The 18,284-nt window shown below is 33.8% G+C and overlaps 2 protein-coding genes across 2 annotated transcripts in view; one reads left to right on the top strand and one right to left on the bottom strand.

The window, feature by feature from the left end:
- Positions 1–3,713, top strand: part of LOC112127044 — a 7,281-nt gene extending 3,568 nt beyond the window's left edge. The window contains exons 2-3 of the mRNA XM_024227308.1: positions 2,214–2,375; positions 3,590–3,713. Coding sequence (XP_024083076.1) covers positions 2,214–2,375; positions 3,590–3,713 — 286 coding nt within the window. The remainder of the gene's footprint in view (positions 1–2,213; positions 2,376–3,589) is intronic.
- The window catches only part of LOC106672528 (kinesin-like protein CG14535), a 347,817-nt gene that overhangs the window by 320,108 nt on the left and 9,425 nt on the right, over positions 1–18,284 (bottom strand). The gene's annotated exons all lie outside the window — the stretch shown is intronic.

Consider the following 18,284-nt stretch of genomic DNA (forward strand, 5'->3'; position numbering starts at 1 on the left):
TTCTGTAACTTTAATGAAGTTAGGAGAAACTTTTTTGGTAATAAAAAAGTCTAAGAGATCTGGTATTTTGTTGCAGTCTGTTGGCCAGTAGGTTGGTTTCCCTGTAGAATGATAGACGCACTCTCGCGTAGCTTTCCTTAGTTCGCGGCCTTTGGTGTTAGTCAGTCTTGATCCCCAGTCGACATGTTTAGCGTTGAAATCACCGCCTACTATGAATCTTTCGCCTAGGTACTCTAGGAGTCTCGAGTAATCTGAACACTTTAAATTGTGCTTTGGCGGGCAATATACTGCGCCAATAGCTATTTTCTGTTTGACAGAGTTAAGTACGACCACGGTGAGTTGGATCTCATCAGTTTGAAGAGAACGATCTTCGAAGTGTCGTATGTTGTCCTTTACGATGATAGCGCTACCACCGTTAGGGTTGTTATTAGGATGGATGGTGTGATATATTCGGTAGCCATTTAATTTTAAAAATGACTGTTTAGTTAGGTGGACCCTAAAACTTAAAAAAATATTAATCATGCTCTACACGTAAATAGTAAATTAAGAATAGGATAACAAATCAAATTTTTCATCGCGTTATTTGATTTATCACTTCGTTTTTATAATAAAAAAGTAAATCTAAACGTTAGTTTTTAGTAACGCTTAGTCTTCGTTAACAAAAATTTGATAGAATAAATTTTATTTTTTATAAAATTGATGGCGTGATGTAGGCGGATGGAGATAATTTTGATTTATTAATCATAGAGAGGACACGATCAAAGTGATGTGGTACAAAAAAAAAATATTCAGCCTGTCACCCGTTATTTGATAGAAATTAATCTACGTTAAGTATAGTGTTGCCATTACATGTTCCATTAAAACCCTCGCCATTATCAGAACTCGGCTGATAATCAAGAACTAAGGGCAAGGGTTGGGGTCCCTTAATCTCGTTTTATGACCAATGGCATTCTGAATAATTACTACATCGCCTTCTGTGGATATCTCAAAGGGGTAGGGGTATCGCACCCCTACTTGAGAAGGGTCTTAAAGAGTACTACAAAATTTCCGTATCCGTTCACATCTCCCTCTCCCGAAGGGAGAAGAGGGAATCGATTTTTTTATGGATTTGGACCAAACGGATCTTCTTTGAAGAATTGTCTGTTCCCTCACTCTTGCTACATAATATCGGGTATGTAGTATAAAATGGTGAAAAACGTCAATAATAGATTTTGACTATTGTAACTGGCAAACCAATTATTCTTATTCAGTAGTCGCTTTGTAGGCACTTAACCCTGATCGATTATTCTTCTCTGGACTAAAAACAATATTCTACTTACTTTACGTACAACTTTATAATAAAATAGGTAACACTTAATTAAATCAAAATGTTTTTCCTATGGCGTGAAATGGCGCTTCGTTCGACTAACGATTTCATCATATGCCTCCTTCAACTGTTTTCTCTTTGAAGGAAACAATTTCGAGAAGTTGAATTGTATTTCTCAAACGTCTTTTTCATTTGAAGCAATCGACGGAGATGTGGACAACATTCTGCTCTCGTACAGCATAATTTTTGTAATAATGATGAAACTTTTCAAGTAAGACTTGAAACTCGGCAACTCCAGAAAGATAAGTTAGACGTTATTAAAACAATGTTTACGGTTTAAGAAAAAGTGGTTAGACGCAAGATGGCAAACAAGAAGGGAAAGGAGCAACGAGGGTAGTCACTTTCAAATTCTTCTCTAAAATTTAAAAGAAGCCGAAAGCTAACTCGTTACTTCCTGATCACTACGTGATGCAAATGTTAACAGGCCACGGATATTTCGAAGCATATATTTTTATGTTCAAAAGAGCAATCAGCTTATGCTCTGTGTGCCAGGTGGAAGATGATGTATCACAGAATTTCCATATCGTCAAAAAAAATTCACGTAATTAGTCCGATACATGTCTATTGTATTCTTTATTTATTAGATTTATTATATACACATAGATTACATGCACAATTAACTACCATCCGGGGTAGTGTGATCTACATTATTGTAGGATGGGAATACCCTCCGGCTCCAATTTTGCATTATTTGTTATTTTGGTTGAAAATATCCAATAATAACAATTTTTACTTTCGACTGTCACAATATATTGTTAAGTAAACAGATATATATCGTTGAAAAAGTAATTTGTTTATATATTGTGAATTATACATTGCTTCTTTTATATAAAATATATTTGAATAGGTCGTCCTTAGCGAAGGTTGGGGATGTTGTCAACGAAGAGACCGTCGGACCGGAAGACAAAAGACAAAAGAGAACCCTTTCATACGACACATTCCGCCATGAACAGGTAGACCAGATTGATGAAGAACTGCTTTGGATTTATTTATCTTTCGTTTATGAAGGGTAGGTTACTATTTTATTTCATTACTTTGAGCTGCGTCTATGAGGCGGAAGATGGCGCCTAACATGATAATTATTATATTTTTTATTTTAATTTAATTTAGATATAAAATTTATGTAATATGCTAATTTAAGGTACAAATATTTTATCAATATCAATACTAAGTAAGATAGTACATAATGAGTTATATTATAACTGTCAACGGATTGTACAAATTTTCCAGTTAAAAAGCATAGTTGCTTTCGCACTTTTGAAAAACATCTCATATTGAAACATACAACAAAGTGAATAAACAATTTTTCATTCGTTCGTTTACTGAGTTATGATATGTCTGTAACCGCCACATCTAAATCGAACATCGACAGCCATATTCGCAGCTGATCTTGTTATACTAAGGAGAGACAAAAATGGTCTAATAGATTCGAAATAATTACAAAATCCTACTAATAAAATTGTTAACTGAAATCACAATTGGCAATCCTCAAAAGTCTTGCATTCACCTATCGCAGAAGATTGATGAGTTGGAGGCGAATCAAGTACCTGAAGGTAATAGGAGGCGTCATACTCGATAAAAGATTGACATTTTCAAAACACATAAGCGATCTGATGAAACAACTTTTGGGCGAACCCGTCTTCTAAAGCCCGTTCTTGACAAAAGTTCTTCCTTTTCACTTTTCAACAAACGATTGTTGTACCTATCAGTTCTCCGCCCCATTGGGCAGCATGCGTCACCTTTCCTGGGGTCTGCAAGTGACTCACTATTAAAAAAAGTCAAGCCCACCAAAATTGAGTTGTGCGGTTTGTCAGAACATGCCTTTGTATATTCGTAACCCTAAACATAACGCCAAAATGATCTATATATGTAACTAACGCGATACCCAAATACCATCCTCACTAATGTTGTCCAGTCACTGCCGCAGACATGTGAACCTAGAAGGCTGAAAAGGAGACATCAAGCTGACCTTGCTGTACAAATAAATTTAATTGTTGTTTATAATCAAAAATCCAAGATTCAGAGGACAGCCTCCTCCAGTTAAAACCTCCTCACACGTTTCACGTCAATTAGCGTTAATGCTACTGTGTATATTTTTAATTATTTTACAAACTGTATATAACTAATATTCAATACAGTTATCTATGTTTTAAAAAAATAATGGTCAAGTGGATTGTAAAAGCGCAGATGATTTTAAATACCGCTATTCGACAACATCTACAGGTATTTCAGCGATGCGCGTACTACTTCGAGTAAGGCTCCCAGCATTTTTATCAAGGATGCTTCCAAAGAATTTTCATTAGATTCAACTAGTACAGGAATCAGACTGTTGGACAAAGTCACCTAGCAGGTCTACTGGAGTCAACAGGTTACTACATACAAAATGCCAGTACAAAAAACGGAATTCCCTTTAAATATTGGTCTGAGTACAGATTTCTCGATTCCTTGTGAAGTCACCAGATGCTTAACTTGTGGTAAGATCGGTTTGAGCTGAATAAAGTTAAGCTAAACGTCGTGACCAAATCAGCGAACGAACAACTTCGTTTATGGGATGGGAATCGGTCTTTCACCTCATATATGGCTTCATTGTTGGAAGTAGTGGAAGAAGATGTATTGGAACGTAACATTTTGAATAAAATACTTTGTAAGCGTCGGTTCTGCTAATGGATCGGTATAGCCAGTATCGTATTTCCATTTGTACGAATACATTCTTAATTTTCACTCATAGCAAGGAGCATGTGACGCTTCTGATACTGAGTACTTTGAGTGGTATTAGAAGGCAATGTTTGGAAATGTTCCGGAAGGTGATTCAACGTGACAGATGAGGATTAGTGCAGAGCTAATAAATCTGTAATTGCATTTATTGTATTTAGCGTCAACTTTTCTCGAAACAAGAAATCTGTTTAAATCATGTGTTATAATAGAGATGGCAAAGCTGTTGGGAAACAATGGGTTTGGCCTGCTCCAAGACAAATCCCTGCCAGGACTCCTTCTGCGAAGTAGAGAAGCCCCCAAAGAAACTTTATTCAAGTTTTTTCTATCAATTGTCGTTCTTTCTTCTGCCAATTGTCCTTTTCGTCATTCACATGATCTTCATTTGGATATTTTTCCTGCTCGGGAGCGACCCACTGATTAAAATACCATGGGTCATGTGACAAGATCGATGAGCGTAAATACACCAATATTCTATTATTATTTTATAAACAAATTCGTAGTAATTGGTAAATACCATAGAAAAAATAAAAGTACAACATTTAAATGCTTGCCACCACGTCTTACTAGATTCACTGACGTTGAAAGGCGAAATGCAATCTTTGGAAAAGTTTCCGGGCATTCAATTGGAATAAACGAAAAGGCTGATAAAAGAGGCAGGCACCTTCATCGGTTCGAACAACAAGACGTCGTATACGACGACTAAACGAGATCTGTTCCCAAAATGAAATTCCCACATCTGGCCTTTTGTCAGGACATTATTTAAATGAGAGCCGGCCGATATCATCTCGCCCTCTCCAGGCATCCATCCCCCTTTTCAATCCCTCATCTCCTTCTTTACTGCCTTCCTTTTCGCCGCGATGCCTTTGTCAGAACTGCGGGCCAATTGTCCGCCTCGAACGGCACTCCCAAGATACGAAAATACTTCGGAAATTACACTCAAACCACTCTCGGCTCCCATTCTTTGAGACAATCAGCTTCTCTTTGACTTCTGTTATCCCGATAATACCCTCGTTTTCCTGTTAGATTTTTTCTCCGCAAACACTGTGCAAAAAATTATTTATAAGATTTTCTTAATATAAGCAATAAAACATTCTGATATTAAGCTATATTTCAATTTTAAAATTTATTGAATTTTTTCATTTTAAAATTTCGATTTTTTTACAGGTCCAATCATCATTCAATTCGAAGTACTCACTAGAAGTAACTGTTGGGAATATTTGAATAAATCAATATAATAATAATGTGTTTCATTTTTCTTCTTTACCCAGCAAATATAAATATTATTGTAAATCAATATAAAAGCTCTCAGGATAACCCCAATTCCCTTCATATCGAGATGAACTACGTTGGACAAAGAACCGACCTTTCGATAATATTTCGGAGTAGATTAGGGATGGACCACATCCCTGATCTACATCTGGAAATAACAGTAGTAGGTCGGTAACTACACTCTTATTGATTATCGATATCGATCTTTTGAAGTCTAATTATGAACAGGATTAATCGGGTTTTACGTTGTCACTTGGCAGTTAGTCTTAAATAATCGGTATAACATAACATGTCTTCATGTGAATATCGGGATAGGAAATGAAAGTTAAGAAACAATGTTTAGTTTAAAAAAAAATCTGCACTTATCTCTCACCTACGTACGTCTTCACGAGTACATCAGCAATGGAAGAGTGCTTCATTTTAACCTATAAATTACACAAATACGATAGTTTTGGAAGCTGGTCTCTATTTGAAAACTGCTCCATCATGATGTACATTTTTTTTTAATTCATTTATTTTCGTCTACAATTGTACATGTAATTATACACAACTAGCAGACAATTTGTGGGTGTGACATTACTGGCGTTAGTGAAAGCTGCCCATTTGCAGCCACTCTTGGTTAATAATATGATATTAATCATTTATGAGGTCTCTTATCTACATTCTTTTCAATAGCCTTATAGGTAATTGTGGAGAATGGAGTAATCGAATTTGTGCGATAGTATGATCTTGTAATTTTACTGTAAAAACGTCTGTAACATGTTGCAATGGATGAAAAAACAACAGTCGGCATGAAAATCTCTGTAAAGTGTTCTTGTTTACGTAAAAAGAAGCAGAAACAATTCGTCTTAACATTTTGGATTGAAAACTTTGTAATCTTTTGATATTGGTATGGTATTTAATATTGGCCGATCCATAAGTTTGGCAACCGTACATTAAGTGAGTTTGGGTAGGTATGTGTATGTCAAAATTTTTGAATTTAATGGTAATATTAATTGTTGGTTTAATAGGTAATATCCTAAATAGTTAACTTTGTCGGATTGAGGAGCAGGTTGATTGTATAACTTTGAGGGGTTACTTAATTTTCTAAAGAGTGCTCCATTTTTCAATATGCAGTTTTGTAACATAAGTGAAGCTTATGTAGGAGAGGATGACTTTTTAATATGGCGGTGTATTCTCATTTATGGGCATTTACCAGCCTACTGTACACTGATTAAAGTTTTAAGTTTATCATAGTTGACTGTTTGTAAGTTCAGAAGAAAAACGTAATTTTTTGTTAAATAACTTTTGGCACACTAGTACGATGGACTCAGTCTCTTCTTTGATAATAAAATATTAGTTTAGTTTATTTTGATGTATCTATCTGTTTCTATGGTGATGCTTTGAACTTTCAGTGTTTAATTCATGCAGCATTATAAGTTCAAAGAAGAATAATGCACTACTTTCTCTCTCGTAGGAAGTTGTTTAAGACATTGGTAAAGATGTAAAAAAGATAAAGAAAAGCCGTTTCCATCAATACTCGCGCTCATACTTGGGGTTGATGTGGATACGAGTATAATATACTCCTTCAGGGGCACATCGTGATTTGCTAAAACAAAAGATTAACTTATGAAAAACTTTTTTAATTGATTTAACCCAAATCATAAATATTAATTTGAAATTTAAAAATGATTTAGTTAGCAAAGTAAATTTCGATAAGTGATGAGAAAAAATGAATTAACTTTATTTACAATAACTGTTCCAAGTTTATGACCTTCATTTACGGTGCAGTAACCTGATCATTTTGGAATTTCATCCTATCGCGCTATTGATCGCGAAATAATTTTAAGATCTCTTTGAGAGAAACTCTGGCCAAATAAAATATTATTTTCCACGTGTGTTTTAGTATAGGTTAATTTTCAAAAACTTTATTTTTTAAATAACCCTAAAACAGACAAAATAGAGTCTGATGACCCTTCTGGCCACAAATCCATTTTTTACTTAAATCGCTATTTTTTATAGTTTCGAAAAAATTCAATGAATCTGCGAATAAAAACTAGGTTAAAAAACGGTTCATTTTTTAACTAAAACTGAATTATTGCAATGTTTGAAAATAGATCTTATGCTAAACAAATCACTTTTTAAATTTCTTTTTCTATATTCCAGTAGTTTTCAGAAAACCAGCAAGTTGGCACATATAAAAAGGATTTAATTATTTGAAATTACTGATGACAATTGATAATGAATTATTTTTATGCAGTGATTAGATCTTATCAGGCAGACGGCACAGCGATGGTTTTGTATACCAGCGGTGTTAATGGAATTCATGACTTGGAATACACTATCCTTGTTTGGACGCAGTCGGCAGCCTAAGCTGAACACGCATCAGCACGGAATCTTTGTCGAGTAGTAACTTGGTGGTTTTACAATGAAGCTATTATGTGCAAATACCCGTAAATGTAAAAATAACGTCGAACGAACTGGTTTTGCATTTTTTAAATTAAACTCTTAATTAAAATTTGACGAATTTACCCTTCTCGTTTAAACTTGCAAACAAGCAGACTGCTAACTTTATCAACGTTAATGCATTTTGCAGAACAATTTTAGCGACGAGAAAAGTTCTTCAATTTTTTATTACTACTATTTTAATTCATTTCTATTCATTGAAATTTTATATTGTCATTTCGATCGCTCTTTTTTTCCAAAACTATGTTTTTGAAATATGCGATTGTTATTATTTTTGTTCTTAAAAAAAAATTATTTTTCAAAAATGATTATATTTACAATAACACAATAATATGAACACGTTTGTGATCCCATAATCTTTAAAATTTGAATGATATATTTTTATAAGTTAATTTTCACTCGTATAATAATACAAACAGTCGTGACAGTAATAAATAGTCAAGATTTACTGTCACAAAACTAAAATAATTTAGGTTAATGTTATTTTTATGAAAACTGTTAATAGAATAATCAACCAAGTTGAAAAAAGTTCTGGTGTTCTTTTCACCTGGATAATTTAGAGACCCAAGTCAGCTCAACTATTAACTGTAAACTGTAAACGTAAACTAGAAAAATCACCTACGACAAGAATAACGGCCACTTAAATCGAGAAAATGTTTTTATTATCATGATTTAAAATGATCCAGATCTACAGAGCAGGAAGGTCTCTTGAATTGAACATGTGTTCGATTATTAAAATGTATTCAGATATGTTGACGGGATGAAGGACGTGACTAAGAAGAAATACTGGTCCCATTAAGCCGAAGCGGACGATTCTTTCAAAAGTAATCAATCCAGATTTACCTTTGTATGTCGGTCGAATAAAGCCGTACATGTTGCATCCTGACTGCACAAATAAGAAATGAATAACGATTAGAGGTAGTTCCGAGATAACGTATGATTCAAAAGTTGCGTCAATCTAACAATTAATTTAGAGTTAAGAATTCATAAACAACCAAGTTAAAAAAAGTTCTGGTGTCCTTTTCACCTAGTTAATTTAGGGACCCAAGTCAGCTTGTTTTGATGGTTATAGTCACTTTCCGTTTAAGTCGATGTTAGACGACAATCGTTGAGCAGTAATCAAATTTTGATTTACGTTGGTCGGAGTCAACTAAGAAAATATCCGTCTTCATTTTCCGAACAACACACATGATCTGTTTCTTTTTTTTCTTTTTTTTGGGGGGGTGGGTGGGGGGGCGATAAAATTTTTCTTGCTCTAAGTCGCAGTCAAGGGTCTTAAAATACTTTTGCGGTCATTTTTCTCTGGCAAGTTGATTCTCTCGAAGAAGGCAAACGGTTAGATAAATCTATGGCTTCTCATCAGAGTATGACTAACTTGAATGACGCACCCTCGTCTTTCTGGTATTTATGATTCTCACCCCCTCGAATCACGTTTTCCCGCTACGGGGATTAACGATAGTCGTAAAGTCACTCCGACTATCTGGCCCAGGCACAATTCCGAGCCCTAGCAAGGGCAAATGAATTGCAGTTTAACCGAAATCCACCCCCGTAACTACACCAGCCCTATTTTACTAATGAAAATGCAACCGTTGAAAAGAGGATTTGAAGGATTTACTTCTAGACGGTATACAGTGGGATTTACGGAGATCTCTTTCACTCTGTCCTACTCGGCGATCATTTGTTACAAACCCGATAGCTAAGGAAGCAGCGCTAAGTTATAGTTATTTTAAAATTTACTGTTAAAATCTTAAAACCTGAAATAAAGTTTAGCATTACATTACGTAAATTTAGTAAATTTAATGCTGAAATAAACTTACTCTTATGACCATTTATAATACGTGCACCCAATGAAAAATACCATTTTTCCTGTGTGCAATTTTATTTTTAATAGAAAAATATTTCTTGTAAATAATGACCAAAGTAAAATCCAAAATATTGAATTTTTTGGGGGGGGGGGAGGAACGAAAAAATGAACATATGCTTGTGCTCTAGGCGCACTTTACTAGTGTATAAATGTGTGTATGTGTGCGTTGTGTGCGTGCGTTTTATAAATTTTTGAGACCATTATAATTCATGTAAAAACAAGAAAGAAATGAATGGCTTATTGTTTTGTTGCATTTGCAATTAATTAATTACATTGTAGGTTTATAAACACAAATAGTAGGAAAGAAAAAAAATAGTGATAGAATAAGGGCAAAGGCCCAAGGGCAGTGTGTAAGGAACAGTGTTTCATTTTATTTTTGAGATTGTCTTAAATAATAAATAAAGCTAATTTATGTATTATTTAATTTTGATTACCTTTATTTTTCATTGTTTAAATCGTGTGTTGCGTTTCGTAGATGATTCGTCATCTATTCATTAAATTAGTTTAAATTTAAAACATTTTTGGAAAAAAGAAAAAATGACTATCTTTTGAATAGGACTGACGTAGAACTCAAATTTATATTTAAATAAATCCGATATACATATAAATAAAAATTAAATTTTACAATTATGTAACTTAAGCCTACTAAATGAAAAATTAATTTTCTATTTAATTAATTAATTAATTAAATAGTATTGAGTATTGTAATTTTTTTTAAACACAGAACAGAATAAAATAAATATCCATGGTTTCAGCAGTCTTGAAGTGGAGAAAACAATCGATGGTTCGTTGGAAGCCAATTAATTTCCAAAAAATAATACAAATATTTTGCAAAAAAAATTGTTTGAGCGAGAACATTATTTTTCCAACAAGCTGAAAGGGAAATGATCAATATCGCTTGTGTTCTATGGCTGCCGTTTGTTCATACGCCGTATAAAATTCCGCCCTTTTCAGGGCGGGTGCGTTTTATTTTTGCCCACCATGGAAACGGTTTATGTTTTATTTAGTGCCTTTAGCATTTATGATACACAGCTTTGGGTTTGTCCGATTCTCGTAAATGGGCAAAGCGCTACGGAACGATTTGCACGCTGAAGGGAGAAAATCTATTTCCAGTTCTGTGCGGGGATGGAAAAAAATGTTTGTTAGAATCGAAGCACTGCTCAAACTGCTGGCGAATAAAACATCTAGAATTTATTGAGGTCCACCTTCATCATTGCTATTGGAATGGATTCAAGCATGCTGTACATACGGTATTATTAAAACCTTTCTTCATACAGATGTTTATGTTTTCTTTACGCTAACTATAACGTCAATCAAAAGATTTTAATACTATCCATGGGAGATCCATCACTTATAATAGCCTTAACTGTTTATGAAAACAGCAAAGTAAATATTATTTAAAACTTAACAATATGGTTTTTCGGAAAAACTGATCTTAAAGCTTTGTTTAAACATACATAAATGCTAGGCACGAAAGCGTGTATTTGGGACCCTGTCCCGATTCTTGGAAGCAACAGGGTTGTTTCGTTGATATAGTACTGAATATTTTGTGTCCCTATTATGTTTTGAGAGTGAATGTATTTATTAGCGCGAATGTGTAGTGTGATAGGACCGATGGTGGAATATTGAGTACCCGACAGACCCTCAATTAGGATAGTTATGTAGTACATATGGTAGGTGAAAGGGTGTAATCCACCACCAATAGAGGTATGTAAATGAGAAGGAATAAATTTAAGAATGAATGAGAGTGTTAATGGATTTGGATGTACGAACTGCATGTTGGGTGCTGACTTGACCTTGCTGTGGACAGCAACATCGCCGAACCTCGGTAGCTGGACAGACAACAGATCTAACCCCGGACTGCCAACACCCGAGGTGGGTGACTATCGAGGCCTGCCTGTAATTTGATGTTTAAATGGTTTAAATTTAAAATTGCCTGTTATGTACACGTATGTGCGGATTTGAGTTTATATAAATAAAAAAAAACTAAATGATAGATTAAAATAATATAGGCTGTAATAGTTTTTTTTTCTATTTATTGTTATTTGTATAAAATACGTACATATTAAGTAAACGGTATTACGAAACACGTTAGAAAGATTTAATATATTCAATTTTTAAATAGAAATGGTATGTAGGATAAATTATTAATTAACTAATTATATATAATGTTTATATATATTTATTAGTAGTGGCAGGATATTAATTGGATATTGCTGTGGTGGACAATGGTCGCCTAGTGGTTAAACGTCTGACCCGTATTGCTAGCGATTCTGGGTTCGAATAGACCATGGAATTTTAATTGGTAATGGTAATGTAAAAGTTAGTGGAAAGTGGCTTGACCTATCGTCGGAGACAGGAATTAATTAAATTTTACTTTTGTTATTTATTAAGTAAAATAACTAACTTAACTAAATAGTATTTTATTTTATAATAGGCAACTAATAGTTACATTTATTTGTTATTCATAATTACAAATATTGTATTAATTAAATATTTTCTATATGTTTTTATGTAAGGTTTTGGTTGAAATGATAAAGTCTACCACTTAACCTATCGTGACTACAAAACCTTGCATAAAAAAATCATTAATTGAAAGAAGTAATTTGATTTGGTGGATTTTTCTACATGTGTTGATTGTGTCTTTTGCCAGCTGACACTCCTTCACACTCAGACCTAGTTATTAATCACTCAACGAGAATATAACAGAGCCACTTTCCCTTCAATCGTCTGGTAGGGTTAGAAGTGATAACTGTTGTTCTAGTAGATCCTAGTCGATGATCGATAATTAATGAAATTTTTTATAGCGGGTTCTGATGAATGATGGTACAAGAAAAAATGGAAAACAATAAACTTAAACCAATTAATTATTCTTTTTATCTAAGGTTTTTGGTTGAGATGAAAACCTAATGTCAGGAGCGGGACGGGATGTAAAAAGGAGCGGGAAGTAAAAAGTGTAATTAATATGGTCAATTATGACACTAAACAAATATGGATTAATAAGCTACAATTTGAAGTCGTATCTTGTGTAAGGCTATAACGTTTTATCAATTTGTTCAATGAAACATTAATTAAGCAAAATAAAACGTATAGATTATTGGACTTTACTTTTTAAAATATTTAAATTTAAATTGTTTCTTAGCCTGAGAACTGCGGAAGAATGATTCAGTCCATTAAACTGATTTTTTAATTTCAATCCATGGTTAGTTTCAATAAAATCGTTGTTTTTCTTTTCTGGAATCACAATTAGAAAACGAGGTTGGAAATAATTGTAACCATGAGGTAAAAGGATGTCGTAAAGTTATGAAATTAATACTCCCTGGCTGAATCGTGCGAACAAAAATAGCGGGCGAAGAAGAGGGAGGGTGAGAGGTGTCTGACAGATGTGGAGTGTTCACCGGAGAAACAAAAGGACATTCTATTCTTGCTCAGGAGTAATCAATACAGTTTTAATCCAAAGAATATTTCTACCTGAAAGGATGCACACGGGCCCCATCCAATGATGCTCAACATAGAAAAAGCCCTTTTATATTTCCCCCCGATGGACTAACCGCTGCCTACACTTGTTATTAGAAACCTCTGTCATTCTTCCGTTGACATTTTTCAATTCAGAGGGAGAACAAATTGGTTACCCTAGCAAAACATCCTATGATATTGCATTGGTATTTATTAATATTATTGATATTGCGTTAAATAACAAATTTACAAACAAATTTAATTTTATTTATTTAATACTTAATCTTTATAATCTTTAATACTTTAATCTTTATAATCATTAAACCGTAAAATTAGGTGTATAATAAAGTTTAATTATACGAAATTAGTTCATTGATAAGTATGTCTTCTCACAATTCACGATGCGAACTTGCATATATAATATTCCCAGAAGAAAGAGTGCAGGAAATGGGGCTCCAGAATGAGGCTAGAAGGTTCATGATATGAACTTCAACATACAATATTGAAATTTATGGTTTCAAGTGTAGTAAATTAAAGGATTGTATTACAGAGAACGATTTGAAAAAGAGATGAAGAGATGAGGGTTTGATCTTTGATGATTTTGATTTAAAGCCCTCAAGTCCTCGAAAGCTTGACGAAAGAACTAAATGTTTTTTGTTTGTTTGTTTATTCTCTAATTTATCCTTTAAAAATTATTTTTATTTTTTATATATATCTAAGAATAAAGATAAATAAAATTAGCGTGCTGAACTGTTGATAGCAGGTTTTAACTAGTTATGAATTGTGGTGAAACTAACTGTCAAAAAACTATGTAACAGGCCTCACTCGAACCAACCAGATAGGTGAAAGTAACTCTTTTATTTTTATTCATGAATGCAATGCAAAATAATAACCATTACGCAGAAATAAACTGTTCTTACATCAATAATAAAATATTTTATTCAAACACAGAGTTCATTTAAATAATATTGTACATTGTAAAATGTTTGATCTTTTAGGGACCCGCCCAGTAGCAAAACTAATCAAACTTCTAAAACGCTAAAGCCGATGGCATTGAGATTTGTAACGTATAGACGTTAAAACGTAGAACATTTTTCTTAAAAACTAACTTATTTTAGAACAAAACATGCTTTCTTCCGATAAGTTATAAGGACAGGACAGCTATTATTGTCCGATTTATTGCCCAAGATATCACTGACAGCCATCTACTTAGGAGATTACGCAGAATACCCTCCACACACTGCCAACAAAAAATTTTGACAGACACAAACGAACTGCTACCAAGCCACCAATTTGAATTCACAGACGGCTCGGTCATAGATTGAAAGGTCGGCTGCACAGAGATTAAATACACAAAATAAACGGTAGGGCATCTCCAAACTGTGAGTCGTGCGATGAACCGGAAAGCATAAAACATTTAATCCTTGATAGTCCGGTAAACGAGGAAAATAGAACAGTCTTTCTTGACATTCATGCTGAAAGAAGTCAGCAAGCCTTTCTAGCTGGGTGAGCTTGCTGGAATTGAGCAGGGAGGATGTGTGTAGGGCGATCTATTCCTTTTTGCAGGACAGTGGTATAAATCTCTGTCTTACTTGCATCTGATCTCTGGGGTTCCACATCCGAGGTTGGCTCTCCAGCGAATAGGGAAATTTTGTCCCCGGGCTGTGGACTTTTCCATAAGTGAGTGTGCTATATATATTATAATTATTCGTTAATGCGTTACTATTCATTGGTTTGAATTTGTTATTGGTTATCGTTGCCAAATGTTGTTTGTTGGATTGTGTAATGTTTAAATTTTGTTTTTGTTTAAATTGTTATCATTGAAATGTAGAGGTTTTAAAATTTTGCATTATTTATAATTATTTATTTATTTATTCATTTAATTAATTATTTATTTTACTTCTTAACGCTATCTTTTTAAAACTTTGTATTTTCTGCACTTCACTTGGACAATTGCTAAATGCCTCTGGCAAAGCAAAAAAAAGTATCATTCAAGGTTGTTACAATAATAAATTTAATTTTTCACTATTTTTATGAAAAGAAATAAATATGTTATGACGTTCTATTGCAATCTCAAACGAATGAAAACAAAGCATGTAGCTGTTAAAAATGTCTGTTTCAAATAATTAGCCCATAAGTGATAATTTTTTTAGAGAACTATAGTAAATAAGTTTCGAAAAAACTAAAAAAGGATTGAGATAGTTGGCTAATTTGGATAGTATTTTCTTATATCGGGATCGAGCTAGGCCTTTGAGAAATTTAATTGTGAAATTGGACGGTTGGAAAGTTATATCGGAGAATTAACTTGCTCCGTAGTTTGGCTTTCAGGGCTGCAGAGATTCGTGCGATTACCAATTTAGGACTGTGTTTTGTGATTTGTTTTCGTATTATTTGGCCGGAGCGGAAGGAAGTTTTTGCGAATTAAGCTGGCGGTGTATGCAGATATTTTAATACAGCTATATAGATAGAAGAAAAGGTGCGGTTGAGATGGGAAGTTTGTGTCCGAGTGGATTGAGGTCACGATAGCTCAAGTGGTAGAGAGAGAGTACCAGACTGGTAGAGTGGCGTATCTAGCCGAAGATCGTGGGTTCGAATCCCGCTCGTGCCATTGACTTTTTATCTCAACTAAAAACCTTAATTAATTGTAATATATTAATTGGTCAAGTTAACACAGTCGTAAGTTACAGAAAGATCGTAAGATACCCCTAAGGTATGCAGAATATCATACTTTTCCATTCGACCACGAAATTAGTGAATATAAATAGACTTCTCTTGCTCGAATGGAAAAGTATGATATTCTGCATACCTTAGGGGTAACTTACGATCTTTCTGTAACTTACGACTGTGTTAACTTTCATGATTAAGCCTGCGATTCGAAATATGCACGTGAAGAGTCTTTGCCAACCAGTTGCAAGAAAGAGGTACATAATCTCACTGTTGATTACATTCTTGATGAACATCGATGGCAGTTGCTCAGTGCATGTATCGACCTGAGTGCTGCCTTAATTTCTTTGTGACTGACAGGCGAGGCATAGGGTTTATTAGTGGACACTCCTAAGGAAGCTGTAACACTAATATGATATTCGGAGGAGGTACTTGGACTTCGTAGAAGTATTAGTGGTTGTAGGTATAGTTCATATTCTTTTTTCTTGTGGTAGTTAATGTCGAAGACTCATTCAGTATAAACGGGTATCATAAATGAATTCGTTTTACGGTTTAGGGTAACCAGCTGCAGGTTGCAGTATCGATATTGCATGAACAAGTTGTAGCTCTTGTTCCACTATCAACTCGGAAATTTACTATGTTTGAAACCAAAGTTTCAGTACTTTAAGTAGAGGTTCATATTTGTTAACCTTAATGACTAAAACAAGAAAATTAAAAATTGATTAAAGTCCTGATAAAGGAGACACTTGCCTTGAAAGATTGACAAAGGAACGAGTGTTTTTCTTTTCCTTAGGCCATATTCCTGATCTTTTAAAACAAAATAATGATACACAAGGCTGATATCAATCACATCGAGATAACATAAATTTCGGCTGAAGCTTATGATAGAAAGCAAAGAAATCACCTTCAAACCACTCTTTTATCGTCGATTCGATCCCGCAAAAGGAATTTAAACGCACAAAACTACAGTTTCGTCAAGAATTTCTGTCTTTATTCTACTAAAAAAATGTAGCCTTTTGGGAGCAAATGTTGACCATTCGATAACTATTACTCACAGTGGACTTCAAAAGATCTTAAAACAAAGCCTTTCTTACCAGTCAGGCAAACCATTATTATTAGCATTTTTTTTTAGAAGCTATCGTTAACATTTAAAACACTAGGTAATCATATTCGATCGGTTTCGTCTACCTATCCTAGCTCTTTGGTCGGTTTGGCGCAAATAATAATTATTTAATTAATCTATAGAATGAAAGAAAATTTCATTATAAACAGCTTTATAATATTTACTCATGTTCTCTAAAGAATGTGATAGCACCTATTTTTAAATCGTTTAAGATCAACTAAACGCGACCTACCCACTCCCTTCGAATTTAATTTTTTAGAAGTGAGCTATGGTAATTAATTAATAAAATTGTATTTAGATAATAGATTATAATAAAACCAATACTGTTCAACAAACTGTAATATGTCAAAACAGCTGCTTCCTCTCCAGCATATAGATATTTTTTCTCAGTGATTCAGGTGCACGTATATTTTATCTATGTAAATAAAACATTTTCGTACCAGCCAATAATTTAGTGAATACAGAGTTTTTCTATTCAATGCGGTAACGAAATGATCAAGAAAGGAATTTAAACAAACAAATCTACGGTTTTGTCAATTTTCGTCAAAAATTTCTGTCTTTGTACTTCTAAAAAAATGAAGCTTGTTAGGAACAAATGTTGGCCATTCGGCTCCTAATACTCACAGTGGACTACTTAAGATAGGAAGGACCAAGGCCTTTCTTACTAGTTAGGCATACCATAAATCATAAGAGACATTAACTGTTCAGAATTAGGAATTAGTCACATAGTCGTTTATTTGCATATTGTAAACAACAAAATGGCCAATTATTTTTGGATGCTATCGTTAACATTTAAAGTTCTAGGTTGATCATATTCGATCGGTTTCGTCTGGCTATCCTCACTGTTTGGTCAGTCTGACGCTAATAATAACGATTTAATTAATCTATAGAAGAAAAGAAAATTTCATCATAGACAGCTCCACACTATTTACTTATGTTCTCTAGGGAATGTGATGGCACCTATTTTTAAATCGTTTTAGATCAACTAAACGTTTCCTACTCACTCCCTCGTCGAATTTAATTTTCTAGAAGTGAGCTAAGGTAATTAGTTCATAAAATTGTATTTAGATATTAACTTAGTTCAGTTAATATAGTTTTTTCATTTCTATAATAAAACTAATAATGGTCAATAAACTGTAACATGTCAAGGTAGTTGCTTCCTCTCCAGCAGACAGAAATTTTTTCTCAATGATTCAGGTGCACCTATATTGTACCTATGTAAACAAAACATTTTGAGACTAGCTAATAATTTATTGAATATATATTTTTCTATTCAATAGAGTAATGAAATGATCAGAAAAGGAACGGATTTTAGAAGGTGTATGGCTCAGGGCAATCATTCGAACGACCCCGTGGTTTATTGGATCTACCGAAACGAGCGA

The sequence above is a fragment of the Cimex lectularius genome, unplaced genomic scaffold (assembly GCF_000648675.2).
Source record: "Cimex lectularius strain Harlan isolate CLEC.00 unplaced genomic scaffold, Clec_2.1 scaffold130, whole genome shotgun sequence".
Taxonomy (NCBI): Eukaryota; Metazoa; Arthropoda; class Insecta; order Hemiptera; family Cimicidae; genus Cimex; species Cimex lectularius.